The following is a 26,817-nucleotide window of genomic DNA, read 5'->3' as shown; positions in this document are numbered from 1 at the left end:
AATGCTGCTTCCCACTCCAGGAAGGCTTGGATAATTTTATTTTGTTAATCTGGTTTTTCTAAGGAAGCGAGTATCACATAATCACACCTTTTATTGGTTGCCTGTAAATCTGCTTTAACTACTGCTGAGACTGTTTGGCAAACTGGACAAAGGCTGGGGAATAACTTCTTTTAGAGAGTGGATTCTTACGTATTTCATTAAAATTAATAGATAAATAAAAGAAAGAGATGCACACTAGTGCCCTACTAAGGGAGGGGCTGTAATGTGAGTGTATCAGGCATCAATTATCATTTGTGAAGCTGCTGAGGACTCACCACACCTATTTCCTTTTGTCCAGAAATTATTTGGGAGTTTGGAGAAAAGGCAGGTACTGATGGTGGTGTTGGGATACATATTAAGGTAGACTGAAATCTGAAGGCATTAGGCAATGGGCCAAAAGCACATGGATGCATAAAAGTGATCTGCCAAAACTTTTATTAGTCTGATAGCTTATATTCAAAGTGCTCTTAAAAAGACAAATAAAAGTCACCAGCACAAAACACCACACCGACCTACAATCCATCTGTGAACTCCTTCTGGCACAACTCAAACCCACTTTACCAGTACTATCTACTTCCAAGTCTCATTTGAACCTGCCTTTCAGGAAATTAATTTTAAAATCCAAAAAACGTGCCCTTAAAAAATACAAACCAGGCAGTAAGTATTCACATTTTCCACTGCATGAAAACAGACTTTTGCATCATAATGCACTGTTATCCTATAACACTGAAGAGCTGGATTTATAGGATCATTTGTTTCTACTAAAAAGGAGAACATAAAAGGAAGCCTATTTTAAAAGTAATGATTACATATAATAAATCTTGGTTTATCTATAAACCTCGTCACTATTCCTTGTAAATTTTTACAGTGAAGCTAACTCTTTATACAGTCTTACAGTTCCAAAAACCAGCTTCCTAGAGAGAGGAAAATGAACCCCTGTAACAGCATCTACAGATAATAATTTCTGACCATTGTATTAACATGCTTAGCTTCAAACACCAAAGCTTGAAAACAGTCCCAGATCAGTGTGAAGGTCCCTCTACAATCCCAGAATACAAGATCACAGCTTTCATTCAAAGAAATGAATCCAAACTTGATAAACTACATTCACCTGAGCTTGTCAAAAGCCTGAAATGATTCCTTTAGGGGTCCTGAGCTGCCCCTTTTGTTTCTACCAGTGCTGTGTATCCCCAGCCTTTGAACAGTACAGTGAAAAAAGTCCTTAAAAACAACAACTAATGAAATTAGTAAGTGTAAATTCAGCACTTGGAGCTATAGGCTACAGTCAGATGTGAAGGTACAGGCTGATGGGAATAGTAACTATTCTTTCATAATGTTACTTAAGAATGCCAGAATATTCTATGTTGTGACATATAAAGATTATTCTTTATTATTTCTTTCATTATGCAAATGCCCTGTATGAAAGAAAGAGCTCTATCAGTTCTACAGCAGTACCCTAGTATTTCTTTAAATAATTCTGTATACTGGACATACTCATACCACATTACATATGCTATTGTAGTGTATTTAAACAGTCACTAATTGTATATATTTTAAACCATTAATATGAAAATATTAAATACACTGAATTTCTGACATTAATCACATACACAAAATTCCCAACAATTATTAGAAACAGAAGGAGGGAAATAACAATATGACGTAAAGCAACGAAATCCCTGAAAACATGCGCCAGAAAGAACACAGATTTTACAAAGGAAACAACATTGTATTCCCCTCCTGAGCTGCAGAGGGAATGCCTTGCACATTTTGCTGCCAGCCAAGTCAGAGGCCTGTTACCTTTGGGCTGTGCTTTAAGATCACATGCTTAAGAACTATTTTATCATTAAGGTATCTCAAAAGAAATCAGGGAGTGGAAACACATTTCTGACACGTCACATGAAAACAGCCTGGTCTTCTATAAATCCCCAAGCAGTGCCTGTGCTGTGCCCTCCATAAGGAAAGAATTACAGGATCAGAACACGGGGTGACTGCTGGGTTCACACTGGACACCTTGTTGTTTTGGAGGTGGGGAAGGGCAGCAATCATGTACTCTGTGTTGTAACTCTGACAGCCAGTACTAAAGGTCAGCTCACTGCTCACTCTGAAAGAAGCGGCAGCATTACAGGCAACTACAGTACAGAAAAAAAAACCCAACCACATTTGATGTTCAAATCTTTTTGTGACTATTGTACAAGATTTTAAATATGCTTTCACTTTTTGATGGTGACGCTCAACACAGAGAACCACCCTATGGACTTGAGTGACAGAATAAAATTAGGAATCAGCAACAAGGACCCTTGATAAGCAAACCACCATGTGCATAATGAAATTATAGTCTGTACTTCAAATATTTGTGAACCACCTTGTTACAGCCCCCTTCTTGTTCTGTACTGGCTTTAAACATTGCATTGTTTCAGCTGATGGCTTGGGGCCCATTTCCAAAATCCTTTATCAGGAAAAACACATGGAAAGAGGATGTCAGTGGAAGTTTTGCTTGTGATGGAATTTCTTACTTCTGTTCAGGCTGTACACTTCCATACCCAACAGTATAAGACAGTTTTTTTGTTTGCATCCTACCTAACTTTTCCAACATGTTCAAAGAATATTGTTTCATAAGAGATAGATCCTTCAAGGAATAGGGCAGGTCTGTCCAGGAAAGACAGACTATAAAACTAAACTGCATGTGAAATTTTACTTTGCTGATTTGTTGTCTTCAAGCTCTCACCCTTCTTTTCCTCTCCATCTGTAGTGCATTTAAGCATCCTGGAACTTGCAGTTTCTACAGCTGTGATTCCATCAACATTTCATAACCACCACAGACTTCAAAAGGTGTTTGTGATGCTCATGATTAGCCTATGTACTTAAAAATATCTAGCATCACACATACACTACATAAAAAATATAATTCTATATTTGCAAAAAAAATCTATCGAAAATTTATTAAGGATTGAACAGGTGTGATTTTACTGCTTATTTTGTTCCAATTGTCTTCTGTACTTATGGGTTACTGACCCTGAGCAAATGAGATGCCACCTTCTCTTTTCACATCAGCTCCAGGAAAAGCTGAATTTACAAACATGTGAAAAAGAAAAATATGCTGGGCACAGCAGCTCTTGGCAGCATCAGAGGCAGAAGAGAACAAACAGGAGGGGATGCAACAGGACTAGGATGGAGAAAAGTGAGCTGCCCACTTCTTACAAGGGGGAAGAATCTCTTCACGAGCATTAAGTTTAAGACTGAAAAGAATGTGTTTGGGTTTTTGTGTATAGAAAGAAGAAATAATAAACTCCATCTGTTGTTACTCTTATAAATTCTCCCAGCTCTTCTACACTTGCACATCTTTGAGCCATGTATCAACACAAGGCAGGCACCACTCCTGTGCTGTGTAATGTGAGCATGGTCACTGGAGCTCTTCAAACAGCCAGGTTATTCCTTATGATAAGGAATTTTTCTCTTTTTTCTCTTACCATGATCCAATTTGATCTGATTGAACCTACCCTGAATTCTGTAGCTGATCTAGAAAGATCCAAGACAGATGCAGAAAATTTTATTTATTCACTATATTCTTGCATATACTCACTTGGTTTACTGCTCGTGTGGCTACTGGGCCTGATCCTTCTGTTTGGTTTCATTTGAGGCATTCCATTTCCACAGTTTGTTTTGCAAGCCAAGAATTAACAATTCCTTATTGTTGGAAAGTAGAATTAAGCTCCTCATACTTGAAATTTCTATGTTAATATTCCCCCTATTTTGCCAAACAGGAGCTATAAAGATCTCTTCACCACTCAGAAAAAATAAATTAAAGGAATGGTGACATGTATTTTGCTTTACCAAAGCATGAAAAGCTGTGATTAAATGTTATACATTACTTGTAGTGAGGGCACACACATAAAAATAAATAAAGTTCACCAAGTTCTCATTTGTGAACATCCCAGTTCTAGAGATCTTATTTCACATCACCTGGAAGTGCATTATCAGCTATCAGGATACCTTTTTCCATATCAGATTTCAGTGTCTCTGAAGGAAGATTTATTTGTTGTTCAGTGCAAACAGCTATTTTAGTTTAAAACTATTTAAAAGAAATACGTTACCAGCTGGTGGAAATCAGCGTCGGCTGGTGTCAGGTATGGAAGTCTGTTTTCCCCAAGTTCTTCAAGAAGTTTTTTCTTCTGTTTTGGAGGAGCAAAATTGAAACAGAAAATGAGACTTAAAAACTAAAATATAAACAGAGAAGGATAAAAGTAGTTAAATGGCAAAACCAGGTGCAATTACTTCTCTTACCTTTTACTTACCTTCTCTTACCTACTTTCTCTTACCAATTACTTACCTTCAAATCTGGAAAATTAAATAAGTAAAACCAAAATAAACCAAAATAATAAGGGGGACTTCTCTGCTTACAAAGCATTAATTCAGTTTAGACAGTTTTAGAGCTCATGAGTGCTTTTACTTCCAAGTTCTTTTTTAGATATCAGTCCTTGTTACACTGATTCAAATTCTTCTTGGCCTTATGTTCTTCAGACCTATGCCTACTTTATAACTACACATTCATTTCTTGTTTCCTTCCATTTTCTTTTTTGCTTCAATTTGTGCAGCCAATGGGTACGAAGCTCATCTTTAATCAAATGGCTCAATAACCACTTCATTAAAACAATAAGGCCCAATGTTGGGGGTACTCTAAAATATTTCCTGCAATAGTTTATGAAAGAAAAGCACAATCTACTGTAGCCCAAAGCCCTCACAGCCTGACAACATTTAAAATGCCATCCTCAAGACCTCCCATCCCAGAGACAGCATAAATCCAGTCTGATGTTGGGAGTGCACAAAGAACCAGCTGCTGTAAAAACCGGTTTCCTCTGTTCCCTCATTCTCTGAACTCCATTTTTTACTTCTGGTTTAGACTGAGAGCATCTCCACCAATAGTTACTCAGTGTGATCACGAATGAATTTGTAGGATAAAAGCCTGATGTCTCTCCAAATTGTATTTTTCAGGTTTTTATTAATCAAAATAAATTTTTGATTGATATGATTTATATTTTGATTTATGTGACACTATACAATTAATTGTATTAATGATTTGCCAAGTGCAAGAGATGTGTGGAACATGCCACCAGAATTTCTGGAATAAAACAATCCTGATCCATGACGGATCCATTCATCCTTATCTACTCACAGACTAACTCAACAGTAACTCAATTAAAGTATAGCTTAACCACAGTGTAAAAATTATTACAGTGGAAGTTCTGACCTAGAAGATTAACAAACTCCTTCCTCTACTTCTTTTTTCTTTTAGATTGCAAGGATTGCTTTTTACAAACTTTGATTATTAACAAATTTCAATGTACTTGCAACTCAGACCATAAAATTGTATCTGCCATAATGCTTACATAAATATGTAACAGAACTCAAATTCTTATTTGGTTGCAATATTATCAACTACATAAACACTAGCACAAGAAACAACTCAATATTTTAAGGGGAAAGAACAGATGGAAATGGAATGCTGTTTTAAAAAGAACATTAAGGGAATACAAAGGGAAACAGTAAGTAAATAAAAAGGTATGACTAACACTTTCATGAAACCAAGTTCAAAACAAGGTGAAACCAGATCTTCGCTATTCCGGCACTACTATTTAAAAAAGGAAGATAAAACATTTCATGTATTAACTAACTCCTGGCTTATAGCAAACACATCAACAAGGAAAGCTGAACTGTGGAGTAAAACTGTGCATTCTGTGACAATGAATTCCTTTTACTCAAATTTAAGCATTGAGAAAGGCGACAGAGGCTTAAAGTCAGGTGGAAGTGTACAGGACTTTAAGGTTCACAGATCAGTCAAACTACAATCAGAGCAGGTGGCTCCCACTCATCTCCACACTCACAATTCTTAACAAGCCTGAGAAGAGCAGCACTGACATTTCTGAAGTACTGCTGTAATTTCTTTATGTCCTCCGTTTTCTTTGGGGACAGGTTGTTGGGATACTGACATGAAGTCATTGGTGAAACCCAGCAGATTGTAACTTCAGATTAAGTTGGAAGAAAATGACACACTGATTTTCCTGCATTTTCTAAAACAATTACATTCCTCAATTACCAAAAGCTTGCCAGAATTTTATTTACATGAAATTGCTGAAAACATTAGACCGGCTTTGCTATCTGTAAGATGAACCATATTAAACTACAGGGAAAAAAATAAGATATTTTAACATGGACTCACATCAGTGGGAAGAAAAAAAAAAGGCAGGAAGAAGAGAGATTCTGACAATTTCTTTGTCAAGTATCAGGCTCTTGGCAAAAAGCACACGACATTAAAATGCACTCTTGTGTATAGGTAGTAGTAGTTCACATTTGATTGTCAGATCTGGCTAAGTGCTGCTCTTCAGCTTGATGTGCAGACTAATACACACAGCTGGGTGGTAGAACATGCTGCTCATCTCTTATGCAAGAAGCTGTCACACAGATGTCAAAAACATCAAGCTACTCACAAATACCTCCAAAAAGTAGGGAAAAAAAAAAAAAAGAAAAACTGAGTATCTGGCTATACCAGCTGGCTGATGGGAAAGTCTAAGCAGTGTTACATAAGCCTTGTTTATTGGTTCTCCAAACACATAACCCCCCCAGTAAAAACTAAAAAAAAAGTGCCTTTACTTGAAGGTGTCAGGCTTCGTAAAAAGCATTTTTCTAAATCTGATTTTTAGATTTTAAAAATTATCAACAGTGTAACAGTTTACTCAGATATCAAGATTATGTTTCTTATGTTTTAAAAAACAATGTGACTTTTACACAGACATCAGTGATGCCAAGACATGAAAGACAATTTGATGTGCATCATCCCTGTCACCACACACTGCACAGCTTTAGAAACTTGGTTAAATGTTCATCCTGGGCCTTCAGAAAGGCAAAAAACACTGTAAATACTTATTTTGTGGGCTGCTGTGAGTGTTAGTGGAGCTATTTTAAGTGACTCCGCAATGAAGATCAGAAACACAAATGTCCAGTTTTAGAGCACACAATGAACATCCTGCAGACATTAATCTCTGCTCATTAATTAATAATAAATGAGATTATTAATGAGACGGTTGTAAAATTCAGCAAGTGGAATATTAATAATTGGAATCTCTCAGTCACTATACATGTAATTGTTTATTTTTCCTGGCAAGAGAAGTGGTGCCTTGTATGTCACAGGGCAAGGGAAGTAACAGAAGCACCGCAAAGAGGTGAGGGTGCAGAGAGGATGGTGTGGCAGCTCCGGAGCATCATCTCCACCCCCAGCCTACAACAGCCCCTCTGCACCAACTCCTCTCGTCAGAAGTTCTCAAACATTGCCCATTTTTTCATCTTAAAAAGTTTGCTAACTGTCTGTGGCAGTTTTTACACTTCTGAGACTACTTGAGACCAGAACTAGCAAAACCATTTTTTTTTTGTTGTTGTTTTTAATGCAGCCCAATGGTTTCACAGAAATTTCAGGGACAGATCATAAAAAAGGGGCATTATTCAAAGCATAAGAAAGCATAATCTCCTACTCCAACAGTTTTTCCCAATAGTCTTTTATTTTCCAAAAGGTTACCAGGTTTAGAATGCCTGGGAATGCCTATTGGCATGAAAGAAAGATCTGAATCACAGATGCAAACCTTTGGTTTCTCAAAAATCTCTCCTTCCTATTACCTTTTTTACCCACATAAGAATGTCCATTAGAGCCTGTGTTTCTCTTTCATTCTTTTCTTTAATCAACTCTAGTAAAACACTGATTTCTTTCAAATCCTGCATGAAGCAAAGGGTCAGTGCTCTAAAATGCTTAATAAACCATTTTATAAAGGAGGAAGATTAAATATATAGCAAAAATTTTGTGCCACAGTACTAAGACCCCGTCAAGAAAAAAGTCACCACTTTACAGGAACTTCTAAAACATCACCTCCTAACAGCCTTTCACATGTAGGGGTTTTTATAAAAAATAAAACTGGGATAGTTTCTTAAGGAAGGAATGTGATTTTGAAGTTGACATTTGTTTAAACTACAAGGCTTTCCAAGTGTTAGCTATTAAAACTTCATAGCTACCAAGATCATTCAAGTGCTTCACTAAAACAAGTTATGTCAGAAATGAACCTAGAGTAATAAAAAATACATCCTAAATGTACCATTACAGCTTTTATTTCTCCATTATCACATATATTAGATTTCAGAGGGTTTTTTTCTTCAAATTATTTCTGTAAACTCTACTCATCAAAATATCTTAAGGGACTGGACAATTTTACAACACCATTTACTGACATGAAAATATTATATTGCGAGTCTACTCTTCATTACATTCAAGACTTACCAAAAACCTTGTTTGTGTCACATTCTACAATACAGCCTTCCAGAAATACTGGTAGACATGTGACCATACTGTACTACACTCTGCATACAACAAGCTGCTCCCCGTGCCCCCTTAATATAAGCAAAAAACATTTTTATATTAAGGGCAAAAATATGTACAATTATCATTATTATTCCATATAAACTCATATTAAAAATATCTATGATAGTCTAGCAATATTTCATGCCCCAAATATCCACTTGTTAATTAAACTACAATAAATTCTCGTTATTTAATATAACCACACTGTTCTTCCACTGCACAAACAGCTCCAGCTACAGAAGTAACAAAATGCAGTTCAAGTGACCTGGGCATGAAAAAAATTACGTAATGAACAATCCACTGCCATGCCAGGACCTCAGGTCTTACATCAGCATCTGTGAGTAGCTGTCACAAAGGCTGTTTGATATTCCCTGCTGCAAAGGTACTGTTTGGCTTTGCTTACTAATTTCAACCTCTCTTACCCTTTCTCATAAATCAACAGGCCCAGGTTTTGGTTCACACACATGCAGACCAGTCATGCATATGCACAACACACTGCCCTGATGTAACTGAACTAAGAGTTAATTTATGCATTGAAGCAGCTCAGCAATGTGTGAAAGCACTGCTGCCCGTATCCCCTCTTTCCCCATCTTGAAGTGTTAAGGGCCCCTTAATTGTTGTTTTAACCTACAGGAACATTGTTCCTTTGGCCAGGGGGTGTTAATGGAACAGAACTGGCAATTTCCTTACCTAGCTGAGTGAAGATTTGTCACACATGGATTAGCACTGTAAGTAATCATAATAAAAATATGAAGTAATAAATAGTTCAAACACAGACACTGGGCTGACAAAATGTCCCTAAGGCCCCTCTGTATATTTGAATAAACTTCTACTTCTTCTACCATCACTGCAAGCATCTTGGTATCATCACTCACATCTTGTTCCCTCCAGCATTTGTGCATCCTCTTGCAGCAGGTACCAGTTGGTAAATGGGCCAGCTCTACATACTAGGGGAAAAGTAAGACCATTTAAACTTTGAAATTATCAAATTTTACCCAGATCTTCAGTTCTTAATTTCTTCTTATACACATGGACACAAGATCATACATGCACTTAAGGAAACACAACTAAGACAGTGTTTAGTTCAGCATGGCTCTGAATCCTTATGAACAAATAAGGACACAGTTGAGGAGGTATGTCTGCATCTCATTCATTGCATCATTTCTAAAAGATAGCAAATAGATTCTGAGACCAGATTTCTTAATCTAGCAATTCTTAACCAGCTCAGCTCCAAAGAGTCAGCAGGTAGAAACCTGAGTGACTGTTACCAATAACTGATTCTGCATTTAACAAAAACACCCCTACCCACCCAGTGCCAAGAAACCAAGGGGCTTTGACCAGCTGTGAAATACTAAGCAACAGTACTTGATAGACAAGATTCAATAAAGCATAAAGACAGATAAAATAAAAACTATAACAAGGGTTAATGTCACAGCAGCAATACATTTGGTGTTGCTGCTCATCTTGTGTTCTAATGACATGAAGATATTGATGGTTCCTAACTTCCATGGAAATGTATTACCAGGACACATGGCACTAGATCTCTGTAGCCTTAGGAGCTGCATATTATGCTCAAGAATGGAAAATAATGCTGACATGGTGCTATTTATCCCTGAAGGCCTCAAGGAAACAGAAAGAAACATTAAGAATCTCCACCTTATTTTGGGAAATATTGCATATCTGCAATGTGGAATTATACAAATGTTACTGGGACTCAATTCGTAATGATTGTAGCAAAGTAAGCGCAAACACACCGACCAACAGCCACAGAACAGACCAAGGATCTCCAGACTGAAACCCAAGGGCTGACAGCTTGAAATGCAGATTCAGAACCTTTGCAACAGGCTCGTAACTTCTGTAGACACAGACAAAGAACTTTCCAACACAAACACTGGCAGGTCACACTGATACAATTTTTCAGAACTATCAGCAAAACCAAAGGTAAACTAAATTTTCTTGCAGCTTTTTGTCATTTCCAGAAAATAACAAGCCTGGCAAGACTGCTGGTCTCTATACATATAGATAAGTAATGGTAGAAGCAACCAATGTTTAATAGGAACACTTTTAAAAGGGAGGAAAAAACTCCAAGTATTAAAATATCGTCCAGAAAATAAAGCAGTCAAAAGTGAAGTAAAAAGGATATGAAAAAAATATAGATATTTCCTTAAATACTTCAGCTTAGCATCAAATGCAGCTTCTAGCCTGCCCTTGGTGACACTGCAGAAGATAGTGTTAATGCAGAAAGAGCAGGTGTTAAGTGCAAATGCATGTGCCATGCAATGGGCTACAAGGAAGATCAATAAGGAGCTAGAGCATTAAATTTCACATACTGTAGCTGTCACGCCCATTACACAGTATTTGAACATCTTCACAGGCCATTACAAAATTGTTGATTCTTGGTATTTTTACAGAACCAAATTATTTTCCAGAGTTTTATTAGCACAATAAGCACTATGAAAGTCTAAAAGCACTTAGAAATTTGGTGAAATCTGAAGACTTTTACAGCCCTCCAAGACATCATATGTACACATTTGCAGAATGCATAACTGTATTCTTCACTGCAGAATGAAAAGACAGCAAGGTGGTTTAAAGCCTCACAGATAAAAGGAAATGTATTCCAGGAACACTTTTCTTTTCCATTAGTCACATTTCACCAGGCACACAGATGATGCATTTTAAAGGAGGCATCAGCAAGGTAATTCTTGAGAGCATGTGCCACAATTAATAAAATCACTGCCAAAAAATGCACCAAAGGAAGGGCTATGCCAGTTCCCTGGGCTCCTGCAGCAGAAGCAGCACCAGACTTTTGCCTTGTGCTCCCTCTGCTCTTCCATCTCTGTGCTTTGCCCTTTTCAAGGACATGATCAGCTCAGATTTTCCTTCCAACATTGCTCACTAGAGGAGGCCTTGAGCAGAAGCTTGGTGGAATTCTTCCTCCTCTCCCCAAAACAATTTAAAAGTAACCATCACTGATGTGTGATCATGGTTAAATGAATTCACTCTCAACATCTTTCCAAAGCAGCACAACTTAGTCAGATTTGAAGACACACAGGAGAACAATATTAATACAGTTGCATCACTTAACAAAGTATTTTAAGGGATATAAAAATTAGAGATCACATAATGCACATCAATTTAACATAAAATTTGTATGAGTGTATTCAGTGAGGTGCAGTGCAATTTGTAACATTTTACACAATTGGACCAGAGAATCCTTGAGGCCCCCTTCCAACCTGGCATTTTGTGATTCTAAGAGTCATAAAATCTTGTAATAAATGCACAGACATTGGTTTGTATTTACTACATACCAATTTCCTAACTTTGAATGCACTACACCTCAATTAAATGATAGAAACACTCACTTAGAAAACTTAAATACTACAGTTGTTGACTCAACTTTGTAATAAGACAACTATTAATGAAAAACTGTTGGACTGAATTTTGACATATAAATTAAAGAAAGATATTGCTATATGGTTTGCTGGAGAAAAGGTTTTTTCAACAAAGGTCATTTAAAGAAACACCTCAGAGTGAACAATACAGACTTGGTTAATTTTGAGGCTTGAAGACTTTGCTGTGTTCACAGTCTCCAAAATAAGCCACATGGGGAACAGAAAGCTACCATCTAAATGTTAAGTTGGCAGGCAACAATTAGCAAAATTCAGGGTCTGAAATGCTGGACAAGTTCAGACCAGAAACATGGAGCACAACTGAAAAGAAAGGATAATTAGGCATTGGAGGAGACACCTCTGTGAAACCTGAATTCTCCCTCATGGGATTTTTTTTTTTATATCAAGTTTGGAAGTTTTTCTAAATGAGTGGTTCCCAAACTGTTTAGACGACCAGACTTCAAAGAATCATTCATATTTCTTTAAGAAGTTCTGCACACACAGCCTAACCAAATAAACTGGAGGCAGCAGAGCCACACTGACTGAAAGGCAGATATACCTCGTTCATCAGTTTGGTTTTGATTTATCTCTGCGCCAGTCACAGTGGTCAGTGAGCCAGGAGACCTTGCTGTTAGAGATCTCTGCTAGCTCAGAATGCAAAAAACAGGAGTTAGTTGGGATCTGTACTTCACAGCACTGAGAACATTCACAGAACTATCACAAGGGTAAAGAACCACAGCTAAAAGAAAGGTTACTCACATTTTATTCGTAAGCTATTTCTGCACAATGTAAATAATGTTAGGGTATACTAATAGGTAAAATACAAGAGAACATTGATGTGCTGTGAAAGAAGGTAATCTGTTAAGACATTTTCTTTGTGCCAAATCCAGGCAAATTTCATAATGCAAATCAACATTTTGCTAAAGAATACATTTGTTGAACAAACTTAAGAACTCCAACATTTTCCAATAATGCTGTTTTAATAAAGCTATTCTGACTTATGAAAAGGCTAATACTTAATTTTCAGTTTTCATTTCTATTATTTGCATATACACACCTTATTTCTCATTAACTTTTCCCCTCACTTGCAATGTTCACGTATAGTTTTGCACAGCAGCACTGCTCAAAAGGGAAATGCATGAAAATTATTTCTGAAGTCTTCCTTGTGCATTTGTTCAGGGAAAACTCTTGCCTATCCTTTCTCACCATACACTTACATTCCAAACTGGTCTGATATTCTGAATAGTCCTGCTGCTACCTCTGCCTGTATTTTGAGAATGTGAAGTAGTGCAATAATAACAAATCTTTCCAAACTATCTCTTCCCTTCTCCATGCTACTCTCAAATACAAGCTGGATTCCTGAAGGGGAAAAAGAAAAGCTGGCACATGGAGGACCATTCCAGATTTCAACCATTTCAATTCTCCTTTGCCCTTGGCTCCCTTCTGCTGACAAAATATCCTAGACTTACACTACTGCATGTTTCTTCTGCCAAATGTAATAAATAAACAATTCCTACCAAGAGTATTAACTCACTCTAGAATGGCTTGGATTGGTTGTCTAAACAAAGGAAGAAGAGGGGCAGCCATACTGACCCACAACACACTAAAGATATAGCAGACTGATAGGAAAATGCAGACATGTTTAATGAACTGTGTGGTGACAATCAAAATTGATTCCATGAAATGGCCCAGTAAAGAAAAAGCACCAAATAACTTCTGATTGTATTTTTAAGTAAATATCTGTATATGATATTGTAATGTAATGATAAGTACATTATTGAAAAAGCCCACAGTAAATAAGCACAAGTGAAAGAACACAAAAGTGAGAAAACATAAAAATCTTTCATGTACAGAGATACGAGCACACAAAAAATAATCCTAGTGTGGAAGCACAACTTGACAAAGAGAAGGATTCTTCTGAATGATTGTAATTTTAAAGGCACACAGGAAAGTCTTTGCCCAACTGAAAATACTGCAGACACCTTAAAATCTAAACTCCCTTGTTTCCTTAGAGGATATGTCAAAGACAACAATAAATAAATGTCACTTCCTTCAGAATGCCTACAAGGACTGGAGTCAACCAGTTTATAATTTGATACAGTGGTTTTGTATGTTGGAGTACTCTCAACCTGAAACTCAGAATTCTAGGCCACCCTTTCTGACACGTAGCCTGCATGTCTGTGTAAAACCATCTGAGTGACAGCAGCTCAGCTGCATTAATAAGGGAGGCTGAGGGCAAGGAATTGACATTAAAAGAAAGCTGCCAGACCCACCTTTGTTCTTATTTGCTGGCTTAACATGCTGTATTACTTCCCCCTCTACAATGGAAGTGCTTCAGCAGTAGCTAGAATTCAAGAAGGGCTGAATGAAAAAAAAAATTCACAATGTAGGATTTAAAAAAAATATTCAAAGGGAGGATTTTAAAATTAAATAACAGACAACTGCAAGAGCTTATGACCCACATTTGGCACTACACATGCTGCAATTCCCAATTAAACTAGTGACAAAGGCTTGATAGTCTCCATGCAGAGCTGAACTTCCATGTGAAATATGCCTCAAATCACTGCTACTTGAGCTAATTCATTATATAAGAATTCCACTGAATTTTTACTTAGGAGTTTAGCTGAAAAAAAGACTAAATTACTTAATAATTTTGGGAACACTCACTTTTATTAGGCCCTCCATTTGGAAAGAACCATGATGAGGATCCCTACCCACAGCATTTATTCAGGAACCTTTTCTCTTCATTTCCATCACAAATATTTAAACAAAACCATTTCCAGCTAGGAAAGTGCAAAAAAAACCCAAGTACTGTTTAACTGAGAATCCCTACCTTTATTTTCATACCAAGCAAGTGAACTTTGAGCATCACAGCAGCACAGAGATCACCTTTAAAATGCATGAGAATTGTACCTCTAGAGCAAAGTACAGTGATCTGTACCAAACCTCATGAAGCACTGGAACAGGCTCCTGAAGCCTGCCTTTGCTAACACATGCTGTACTCTGTTTTCTGTTGATCCTCATTCCATTTCTCTTTTTTTGTTCTTTAAGTTGATAAGTTAAGTGTTCTGTGCTTACAAGTTTTCAATAGCCTATTACAAAAAGGCTCGAATTTGTTTCCATTACACTACGGGGATTAAAAAAGGAGTTAATATATATCTATTCAGAACTATTGTGCAGAAAATAGCTGTGTTGTACAGGGCTTAGGCTGTGACCCGCTTAACTTTATTCATAGAATGCACAATCCATCACGTACGAAAACACAGAGGAAAATGCGAGGTGTTGGTAAGTACCGCTGTTAGCGAGAATTTCTGCTAATTATTACACCAAATAAGCATAGTCAACAGGCCAGAGCTGTGAGAGGGCATGTCGGGGGGCATTCAATGGCTGCCTGGGCCGGAGATGAATACATTAAATACATTAAATACATTAAATACATTTCCCCGAGCCCTTTGCCGATGAACCAATTCCCCACACTCGGCCAGCGGAGCGGGCACGGCCGGTGCTGCAGCGCCACCCAGCGGCGGCAGCGCGCACGGCCCAAAGCGGGACGGGGCCCGGCCCGGGACAAGAGCGCCCCTCCGTGCCAGGGAAATCCTCACCCAGCGGGGTCAAAAACGCATCTTCTGCCTGCTCTGTACCTCCAACACACGCGCCCTTAACTTTACACACAGTTTTATTACAGCGCGCTCCTACTGTCCAAGATATGCTGTCCAGTGTATTATAAAGCCTATACTATGCACTGGAAGCTTTGGACAGTTTTTGTCATTGATTTCAGGAAAATATTGCATATTTAGGCGCACGGCCCAAAGCCCGCCCGGCCCGGCCCCGGCCCGGGACAGGAGCGCCCCTCTGTGCCAGGCAAATCCACACACAGCGGGGTCAGGGGGACTCATTCTTCTTCCTTCATACCTCTAATACACGTGCCTTTAGCTTTACACACAATATTTATTACAATCCACTCGTACAGTCCAAGCCAGTGTATCTTAAAGCCTATACAATGCACTAGAAGCTTGGCTAGTTTTTGTCATTGATCTGAGGAAAATACTGTATATTTGCGCGCACGGCTCAAAGCTGGTCCACGCACTGTGGGACAGGAGCGCCCCTCTGTGCCAGAGAAATCCCGACACAGCGGGGTCATGGGGAGAGACTCTTCTTGCTCTATATACCTCCACAAAGGTGCCCTTAAATAGCTGGAAACGCTTTACACACAGTTTTATTACAGCCCGCTCCTACTGTCCAAGACACGCCGTCCAGTGTAACTCAAAGCCTATACTTGCACTGGAATCTTTGTACGGTTTTTGTCATTGATTTTAGGAAAATATTGTATATTTAGGCGCACAGTCCAAGTCTGCGCACTGTGGGACAGGAGCACCGCTCTGTGCTCAGGGCAAACCCCACAGTAGGGTCAAAACCACACATTCTTCTTGCTCTATACCTCCAACATATGCACCCTTAGCTTTACACACAGTTTTATTACAGCCCACTCATACAGTCCAAGCCAGTGTATCTTAGAGCCTATACTATGCACTGGAAGCTTTGGACAGTTTTTGCATTGATTTCAGGAAAATATTGTATATTTGGACGCACAGCCCAAAGCTGTCCATGCACCGTGGGACAGGAGCGCCCCTCCATGCCAGGAAAACCCCACACAGTGGGGTCAGGGGGACACAGGTTCTTCTTGCTCTGTACCTCCAACACACACGCCCTTAAACAGCTGGAAACGCTTCACACACAGTTTCATTACAGCCCACTCCTACTGCCCGAGCCCATGTACCTTTAAGTCCATGCACTGGAAACTTTGGACATTTTTTGTCATTCATCTCAGAAAAAAATTTCATCAATTAAAAAAATGTTTATACCCCCCCCCCTCTGTTTTGACTGGACTCTTATCACTACTGGTTTTATCTGATGTGCTTTCATAGCTTAATAAAGCATACAGGAGCCTGCAAAGTTGCACATTGCTCCTTTCCTTGCTTGCATGTTGACACTATGGATACTCCTGCCATCATATTTTTTGTCATTGCAATGGAGTTACAGCCATCCCCCGTCTCTGCTACCCTGATTCTATTCTGCTGATCATTGTTGCAGCTCAGTGGTGAAGTTCATGCAAACAAACTGAACTTTGCAGCACAACCTCGCTCACGAAAAGCCATGAAAAGGTTAAAATACAAATTAATGTGTGAATACCAGCACAACTGTCTGCCAAGTAGAAAGATTCACTTACATGCTTAGATCAAGTTAAAAGCATAGAATGCAAAAAAGGATGCCAGTACAATCCCTACCATTAGTCTCTACATTTTCATTTCACAACATTTTTAAGGGAAAAGGCAAGAAGAAGTCTATTTCTCTACCCATTTACCACATGGACAGCATTTATTTATGGACACTCTATATATTGATGAATAAGTTAAAAATGCTACATCTGAACCCCACATCTATCATCATGAAATGAATAGCAATATATTAATACTTTATAGTACTAATTTCAGCAGAAAATCACTCTCAACCAATCTGCTTCCTATTACTGGCATTAAATTGCCATGGCTCAATCTCATGACTCCAATTTCTTGTGCTTCATTAAACTAAGCAAAAATAATGTACTTTAGTGTATGTAGAATTTCATACTACAAAACAAGAAGAAAAAAATTCAAAAATCCACACAGTCAGACTCACTGTTACAGGAGGACCCCAAATGTCAGTTCTGATTGAAATATAACTTGTATCACAAGGTGCTTAGAGGTTGCTTTAAAAATAATTTCTCCTCTTTCTGAAGTCACAAGAAGTGTGAGGGATGAGAATGAAGAGGAGTAACAGCTTTTAAACCACTGCTCATGAAAATATTATTCAGGCTGCAACAGACTGACATTTGAAGAGTTTGTCTAATTTAATTTCCCCACCACAAACTCAGTGAAATAGAAATATAAAACTTTAGTGAATCTTTGTATGTTCTCAGGTCCTGACCATTATATGGTCTAGACCTTGGGGGTTATATGATGAACACAGAATCCTATCCAGTTACATATCTGCATTAGAAAACCCTGAAATTATGTGTGATGAAAGAAGCTAGAATTCTCATGTTGATGGCTAGATTAGGACAATATGACCACATGGACTAAACCTTCCATTGTATTAGGCATACAGCTATGATGTGAAGTGCATAAATACGGCTAAAAAGCCCTCAAAATCCAAATTTCATACTAAAAATTCTTAGAAATCCAAATGGGAGAAGCTTCACTCAGTGAGTGTTCAGCACACTGTAAGTTTGGAAACCTTTACTGTAAATACACTTTAAGTATTTCAATCTATACCCTACTTTAGGACCTAAACTGCTGCCACAAGAATCCACCATGTCCCTACTTTAAATATGAAGTTTAAAAAGGAAGATAAATTTGTTCCTTATGTGTCATACAGATTTCTGCTCATGGCTTCTCAAATTGCTCTTCCACATTCAAAGGAAGTGCTTGTACTTTCTGGAGATCTTTCACTGCTCTGACACCTTGGAAAGCTCAAATGAGCACAAGGGAGGGAAGATGTGCTGATACAAAGCAATGAAAAACAACACAAAGAAGGCAGCATTAACAGCAAAAACCAAGTGTAAACCCCTGTTTACCAAAGCAATGAATAAAAAAGCCCACTGATGGTCACTGAAGTATTACTGTTCAGGCTTTTAAGAGCCTGTTGTTTTATAGTTTTTACAAAAAAAAAAAAAAAACTTCCTTGTTTCCAACACAGAGGCCGTGTTAGAAAGAAAAAGAATTTAAGCTTGAATAACTCCTGATCAGCATGTTAGAAGTTTTAATCCAGAAGGACCCCAGACTAGGGATCAGCAGCAGAAAAACGCACCTTGAAAAACATACATAGATCATCAACTTCAAAACAGGTGCTGTTTCTTAAGGATCCCAAGATGTGCTGCCCTCTGAAAGCCAGGGTCACGCTGACTTTCTAGATTCCAGATACAATCTGAAATTTAAACGCTGTACTAGATTCCAGATTCATTCTGAAATGTAAATGCTGCATAATTTCCAATTCTTGATACTCAATAAACAAACAAGGAATATGGTTGAAGTTTTAGACAGTGAAACGAGCCCAGCTGGGTTTATCTTCAGTGCAGTCCCCACTCAAAACATCTCAGCTTGCATCCACAGGCATCAAGTCATCAACATTCTAGCTCTGTAGCCACATCAGTTTTACAGCCACAGAGGAATGCTCCTCAGAACAGCTATCACCTGCAAAAGTTTTTCCCCCAAAGAAAAACTCCTCCAAGAAGAGAACACATCACATTAAATTTCTGTCACATTGCTTTTGCAAAGCATATCATTCACATATTTGCAGGAATATAAATTTTTTTCCTCTTGCAATATACCAACTCTTTCCTCCATAGGATTAAGATTCTTTCCTTAAAAGCTATAAAAATGTATTTGCCCTTATAGCTCAAGAAACGTCTGACTGACCAAAGCTCAACTGGTCATATGCCTTAGATATTCCAGATATTCACAGTTATTCATATTCTCAAATGACGCAGATTACTCATGGACATTGATTGGATACCCACACTGAGGCCACTGCTAAGAAAGGAACTGCCAAGCATCTTTTCAAAAAGAAGTTTCCCTTAATCACTTCCAAAGAACTATCTTTGTTGTAAATATTCAAACCCAACAAAAACCAACCTTACTGATGATTTAAAGCAACAAATTCTAGAATTGTGTTCTATGTTCTCTTTTGCTTCTCTTTTGTGATTAGAAAATGAATATATGAAAAAGTTGATTAATAGTACTCAGTTTTAGTTTGTCTTCAATATTAATTTGTTTTAATTACATGACATGACAGATCATTAAATGCAAGCAAGCTCATCACAGTAATACTTCATACAGTATTAAAAAAATATTCAATTCACTATCACCATTGTTTTACTTCTTTCCTACAAGTGAAAGGTTTTTGAACTGCATTTGGAAGGATTAAAAACCTCCAACAAAATTCACATGTTCCTCAGTATAAAAATTGTTATCCTATGCTTCTGATAAAGTAATTTCCTTTTAAAATTATGTGTGAATCAAGCATTACCTACTTTAACAAGTCCAGTGCAAGGAATACCAACTGTTCTACAATCATAATTTGCAGGTTCCCTGAAAACCAAAACAAGGGCACATAAACAAATATCCCGCACTTGAAGAACTCCAGAATCAATAAAATGGATTTACTCCTGTGAAACTGCTCAGCAGTGGAGAGTGCAGGAGGAATCCTTACTTTCATCAACTCTTTCAGGCACAGCCACAGTACAACACTCTTTAGGACACTGCTCTCCAGCCAGCTCCTGTGTTGGAAATTCAGTGCAAAACTGAGCTAAGGCAAAGTAGAGTGAATCTGGGCATTTGGTAACAGGTTAAAAACTACTTTGGTTAATATTAACCATTTAGTTATTATTCAATTATCAATTCTTATTTCTGAACTCAGTAATTGTTGTTGCATTATGGTAGGTATGGAGTGATATTGGCACCTGGAGATTACACCAATGAAGTCTTGAAAATTTTCCTGTGTGACAGTAGATCATATATCTGTCTTACAGAGAAACACTGCTAGTTATTAATAAAATTTGTCCTATAGAAAGGTGTACTATATCACACTGGGGCTTACCCACCTTGCTGCAGAGACAGTCTCTTTTCTGCTGTCAAAATGCTTTTGCTATATGTAAATATTTAATGTCGTTACCATCATTCACTCAGTGCTCATATTGTCTGTTCAAGCATCTATTACTGTCTGCTAGATACACTTGAGGATAACACTTATTCATGACTGCTGCTCAGTCACATGCAGGCCCCACTTCTCAAAGATTCTTCAAAGTTCCATGATTTATTAAACACAACACAAAGGCCTGTATCGTTTGCAGGATTTTACTTGTGCAAGCGTAAACACTGAATGCACCCAAAATGCTGCAGCAGTTTATGCTACACCAAGACTGAACTTTTATCCAGGGTTCTGTAAGCAATTGAAATCACAGAAAGAAATTCTACATTTCCTGAACTCTCAGGTGAGAACTATAGATCTTAACAGAAGGATACTGAGTGCATTGTAGTTAATTAAATTTTCTGAAAGGAAATAAACATACTGGTCAGTTTCACACCTAGTTGTAGAGGCATGCAGCCCAATTTTTTTTGGATTTACTTAAATTCATTGCCCTGCATTTTATATATATATATACATATTCCATTAAAACATTATAGAAATCAGCTTTCTAAGTCACAGAAGTCCTGTTGAGATAGACAAGAAGAATCATCATAGTCCTCAAGAAGGACAGTCTCTCTAGCAGTTGTTTTGTTTCAAATCTCAATTTTTGTTTAGACTAAATATTTTTAAATTTGATTTTTGTGTGTTTATTTTGTTAGGACACAGTAAGCATCGCAAACAGACCATTCTAAAATACAAGACAATCCTAAAAAGTACAAGACTGCACAATTATTCCTTCTACCCCAGTGCACCCTGACACTTTATATGACAAGATCTAACTGCTCATCAGTGAGGCTAAAAGGAAATGAAAATCTTGAATTCAAAAGATCTGCCTTTCAGTTAACATCCTTAATGTAAATTAGGGTTAAATGTGAATAAAATTAATATTTAATCACTTCAAAAACTTCTATTCCTTCCTTCTCTTTCAACACTAAAATTTAATAAAATAATGTAAAACAAGTGTAAATTTAAAAGAATCATTTTGAAGATCTGCATTAATAGTTCAGGACCTATTGACACGGATGAAAAGACGGGGAATCCCAACATTGTGCTGCTTTAAAGCCCTGTGTGATTCTGTGATTCTGGGCAGGAGCCCAGGCACAGGGGAGTGCTGTGTGGGGCACAAGGGGGGATTGGGATGGAGAGGCATTGCAGAGCAGCACAGCAAGGCTGACCTCGGCCAGAAAGCCAAGGGCAGCTCCAGGAGTGGGGAGTGCTGGGAGAGGCAAAGGAAACCCAGTGTTTGTTTGAACTGAGGCCTCAGTAGATTGTTTCACATACCACCATGGAATTAAAAGTTCCTGTCACACAGGGGCACAACACAATATTTAGTTATGACGCAGCATGATACACAGAAAACAATCCAAAATCGGGGGGAAAAAGCTTCTCACATCAGCACAATACCTCTTCAAAGTATTGCAGCTCTCATGCAATCTAACCTGCAGCCCTCCCAAACTTTCCTCCCCAAGGTGAATCCTATGGGCCTTATGGTTTTTCATAGTGGTTATCGTTGCACAGTCTATATATACAGTTTTTAAAAAGGATATAAAAGCTCAGGCTTTGATAATCTGTGTCTCCAAAGATAATCTGGCTGTAAAGAACCAAAGAGGTTCATCCTACCACTCTTCTCTATGCAAACTTTGAACTAAACTCAGGTTAGAAGTTGTTTCCACAAGAAGTAATGAAATTCAAAAACCCTGATGTGTTTCCCATTCCTTTCTTAAACGTAACTGAAGCACTTTGTCACTTGCACACAACACCCATAAATGAAAGATGAGAGTGAGACTGATGGCAAGCACCAGTCACACAGGGTAGGTATTTGAATGCTGAAAACACAAATCCAAGAACTTCTTTCAAATCAGCTTTTGACTACTCTGAGTTGACAACTTTACCTTCATTGCTTATACCCTAAAACTTCCCCAGGTACCTGCTAAACTTCTTTTGACTAGAATTCTCTTAAAAGTTTTAACCAATCCCAAAAAAATTTCAGCTTCTGTGAGAAAGTACGTGTTTCATAAAATTGGTTATGTAAGTCACTAAGTGAATTCTGATATTAATGCCATTCAACAAAAATACAGCAGATCATTTTCAAAGCATATCACTAATGGACACCACTGCTCAATCTCATGAACATAAGGCAACTTGGCCTTCTAAAGGGAAAAGTCAGACCCAGTTGGGTATTATGGTTAACTGTTCCAAAGAAAGACAAGTTCTCCCTGGAACAAGCATGGGTGGTCACTTCATTTCTGTCCCACTCAAGTCAAAGATATGAGAGAGAAAGAAATTTTTTTAGCAGACAGGACCAAAATGATAAGAAATTGATTATTTGCAAAGTATTTTTCTCAGTACAAAGAACCCACCGCTCTGCCAAAATTATAAAGGCTTATTAAACTTGAGCATCAAATTGATTGTACTTTGTTAAATCCCTTTTCCTAGCTATTTAACTTCTGGTAGTTGAACTTGAAATAAAAGAAAATGGTCTTATTTCCCCCTCAAATAATGTTCTCTCACTCCTTTCTGCAATAGCTTTCTTTACATGGACTTTGTTAACTGTACTCAACTACACAACATTTTAACACCTGAATCCCAATCAGGGCAACTCTCATTAAAAATGTGACCTTTCACCTCCAATGAAGCACCGCTAACATAAATTACATTTTGTTGTAGCCCAAAGGTGATAGAGATGAGAGCAGGATAAACAAGGTATAATACAAAAGCCAGTTGGGTCAGCCCTTCATTACAGCCCTTTCAAAAGCTATTAATCTCCCCTGTAGTCAGTAGGCTGCAAATAACTTCTTCTAACCTACACTGTACTCAAAAGTAGCCATAAGGACATGTCATGCAAGATGCAAATAATTCTTGGTCCTCATAAAACCACTGCAGTTCGTATTAGGAGAACATCACGGTATGCTACTTTGAATCTCACTAATCAGAGGAAATTCAACAATATCAATCTGGCCAAAATATACCACAAAAACCAGAAATGAATTAATAATGTTGAATTTAAAGCAGCTATAAGACAGTTCTTTAGATTTTAAAATGTGAATAGAAAATGCTCTTCATCAAGTTCAGCTTAATTTGTGTTTCAAGTCAGGGTCCACCTTAAAAACAACAGAAAAAAGGAAAAGTAGGCATTACTGTATTTCAAAGAACATGGCACAAGCCAAGTACAAGCCAGTCCTTAAGAAATACCATGACAGATTTTAGTAGTAGGCAACAATGACTTTGTCTACCTGGATCCCTCTTTTGGTACTTCATGGCCAATTACAGTAAAAGTTGCTCAACAGGATACACACATAAGAAAATTCCTGTCACAGAGCAGATGCAAATTTAATTACTTTAAGTTAAACCTTCCATCTTGTCTAGAGGTCCTTCAAAAATGCAACTGTAAACAAGCACTACATTGCAATCAGGTGTCAAAGGCTTATTTGATCTCTTACAAAATATGTCACAAATCACTGGCAGAAAGTGGGTCGAGAGGGAGAACAAAGGAAAAAACTGTCAATGGACTAGGTAGCTCATGTGAGCGTGCCTATTAGTGCACTGGATCTTTCTGCTCCTGTCTAATGCTGTCCATATAAAACCTTCTTAGTTTGACAGTGTTCTGTTATCCTGCATTTGATGTAATTTTTCTGTAGTAAGCAAAAAAGAAAAAAAAAAAATCTGTGAAAAGAACTGATGGAGTAACCAGAGAAAACATGGAAGATATCAAAATTATTTATTCTGCTAAGATATCAATTTTGTGCTATTCTTCATGTGTGATATGTTACAGAACTTCTAGAAAGCTCTGCGTTTTTGAGAAATTAATCACATAAAAGCTGGAAGTAAATTACTTTACATTGCAATAAGACTACAGACGGCCCCAAATAAGTAACACGTAAGACATTCTTTTAAGGAATAAAGTCACAGCTTTGTACAACTGGACAGAAGAAAAGCGTGTGTATGCAAAGCACACACTTTACCTTCTCTGAAACACCAAGTATTTTTGGGGAAGTGGAGTTAAAATCCCAGGCAGCTCTCTGCAGTCCTCTGGTGGTCCTGAAATGCTGGCAGGTCACTGCTCATGAATCCCTGCTCTACAACGTAGCTCAGAATGGAAAGTGTTTAAATGGCAAAGTATCGGTAACATTAAGAGATTTACGGATACACAGCTAGGAGCACATAAGTCTTATGGCAGGAAGACTTGGTAGGTGTTTTATTTAGTAGATAAATAAATACCCCTTAGAGGTATATAAATGCACAGACTGTTTTCTGTACACATTCAGTTTAAACAATTTACCACGGAGTTAAAACTATAATTAAAAAATCCATTTAAATTCACAAGTGAACATGCCAACATCTCAGATTTCCTCCGAGTTCTGTGGAGTAACAGTAGGTGACCTGTGCCACTCCAGCAGCAAAGAGTCACTGGCCTGCACAGCCCAGCTTGGCTGCTCTAAAGAACATTTTGGGGCTGCTAACCCCAAATACATTGGGCTATAACAGCCATGGGTACGTCCCTTTTAACACCACCCAGAGCCACTAGGCAAGGTCAGTCCAGCTTAAGGACACATAAGCCTTGTCTAACAAGTTGGTTTAATACATTATTGCCTTTAATTATCAAATTTGTCTCAACACAGCAAGTAAAATACCAGAATGTAAATACTGATGTCTAAAACAAAAAATTCATATTCTCTGACTCAAACAGTGTAACTTCTACGTAACATGTACTGGAGATTTTGTTTAAGTGCCTATTTATTCAGAAAAAAAAATGGAGAAACTCCTCAATTTTGGCTGTTTCATTTCACAGTGCTTTTTCATGAAATCAAAGTATATCCTTATTACCTGTAATACAACAACTTTTTCAAAAATTGAAGAATCAGTTTAGAAAAGCCCAGTTTAGAAGTTTGACAAATCAGGCCAAGGACTTCCTCTTTCATACAATCAAAATTTCTCAAAACAGAGGCAGGGGGGAAATATTTTCCTCTTAGGCTTACAAAATCAAACCTTTCTACACTGTTCTAAGTCAAAAAAAGCAGACAAAGAGCAAGAATAGCTAGGGAGCTGCCTGCATTGGGCAAGGCCTGACTTTGCTTACTATACAGGCCGCTATCTTTGCTATTTAATCCGAGCTGCATGTCATGTTTATCAGATTGGTGAACTCAGTTAATTCTGTTTAGTACATGTGTCTCATACACTTCTTGCTACTAAGCAAAGAAACCAAATGGTTAGTTTTCCAACCCAGTTTTCCTTATTAGCAGAATACCCCCCATCAAGAATGAACTTGAACAGTTGACACTCTCACTTATTTTAAAAAGAAAAATTTCCTCTTGGTTCAAATCCCACCCCGCCAAAAAAGAGCTTTAAGTCTAAACTACTTTATTTATATATTAGATAACAGACTAGGTGCAATCACTTTGCTTAGAATTGACTTTTTTTAAATCCCCTAGATGACTCTAACGCCACATTTAAGAATAAAAATGCACTAGATCTATTTATCACATTCCAATAAAATTTAAACAGTGCAACACATTATTCATCCATCCATATTATAAACCGTTGTGTACATTAAGTGGATAATATTATTAACACTAATGTTTCTGTAGGCTATTCATTAAATAAATGGTAGACACAGTAATTCCATCTATTACACATGGAGCTCAATAACAGCTGTAAATGAGAAAATTGCAATAGACATACTGAGTAATAATCAGAACTAAAACGACAACTGTAACAATATATCCATTGTGTAAATGTCCTGATTATAGAAACAGAGACTAATCTGTAATTTTTCATCACTGATAAACACTGGTAACCAGCCAGAATTGAAATTATATTTTATCCAGTTACTAAAACACAAAGTCTACTTGATTTATTAATTTAACCAGATACAAGTATTTTGTTTACTATGATACAGAAATATGTGCAGCATGACATCAAATCACCATACCTGCCTAAAAACTACAGCTAGCAAAATGCACTATACCTTTCCACATGTGTAGATACAAACATGACATAAAGAGTTTTGCCAGCATAATGTCATAAAGCTATTCTGCCTTGTCAGTAGAAGTTCTCTAAGGCTTCTTGTTAATATTTACAGGCACCACATAATCCCAGTTTAGAGCCTGCAAGAGCAACTGAGCAACCATGTCAGAAAAGAGACTGAGGTAACTTTCTCGTTTGAGAGCTTTGGTGATCCTATTTAGAAATCTTAAATTTTTATTACTTTTCATGGAATAATGCCTAGAAATTATCTATAGAAGCACAAATGAATAATATGGCATGCTA

At 37.6% G+C, this 26,817-nt stretch overlaps 1 protein-coding gene across 3 annotated transcripts in view; it reads right to left on the bottom strand.

Moving 5' to 3' along the window:
• Window positions 1-26,817, bottom strand: part of FTO (FTO alpha-ketoglutarate dependent dioxygenase) — a 226,398-nt gene that overhangs the window by 181,973 nt on the left and 17,608 nt on the right. For 2 of the 3 annotated variants that reach the window (XM_074551226.1, XM_074551224.1), the window contains exon 2: window positions 4,134-4,211. In XM_074551226.1, coding sequence (XP_074407327.1) covers window positions 4,134-4,211 — 78 coding nt within the window. Of the gene's footprint in view, window positions 1-4,133; window positions 4,212-14,099; window positions 14,188-26,817 lie in introns of all 3 variants that reach the window. The other variant, XM_074551225.1, reaches the window with a different exon arrangement.

The sequence above is a fragment of the Zonotrichia albicollis genome, chromosome 13, assembly GCF_047830755.1.
Source record: "Zonotrichia albicollis isolate bZonAlb1 chromosome 13, bZonAlb1.hap1, whole genome shotgun sequence".
Taxonomy (NCBI): Eukaryota; Metazoa; Chordata; class Aves; order Passeriformes; family Passerellidae; genus Zonotrichia; species Zonotrichia albicollis.
This window is presented reverse-complemented; position numbering and strand designations above follow the sequence as displayed.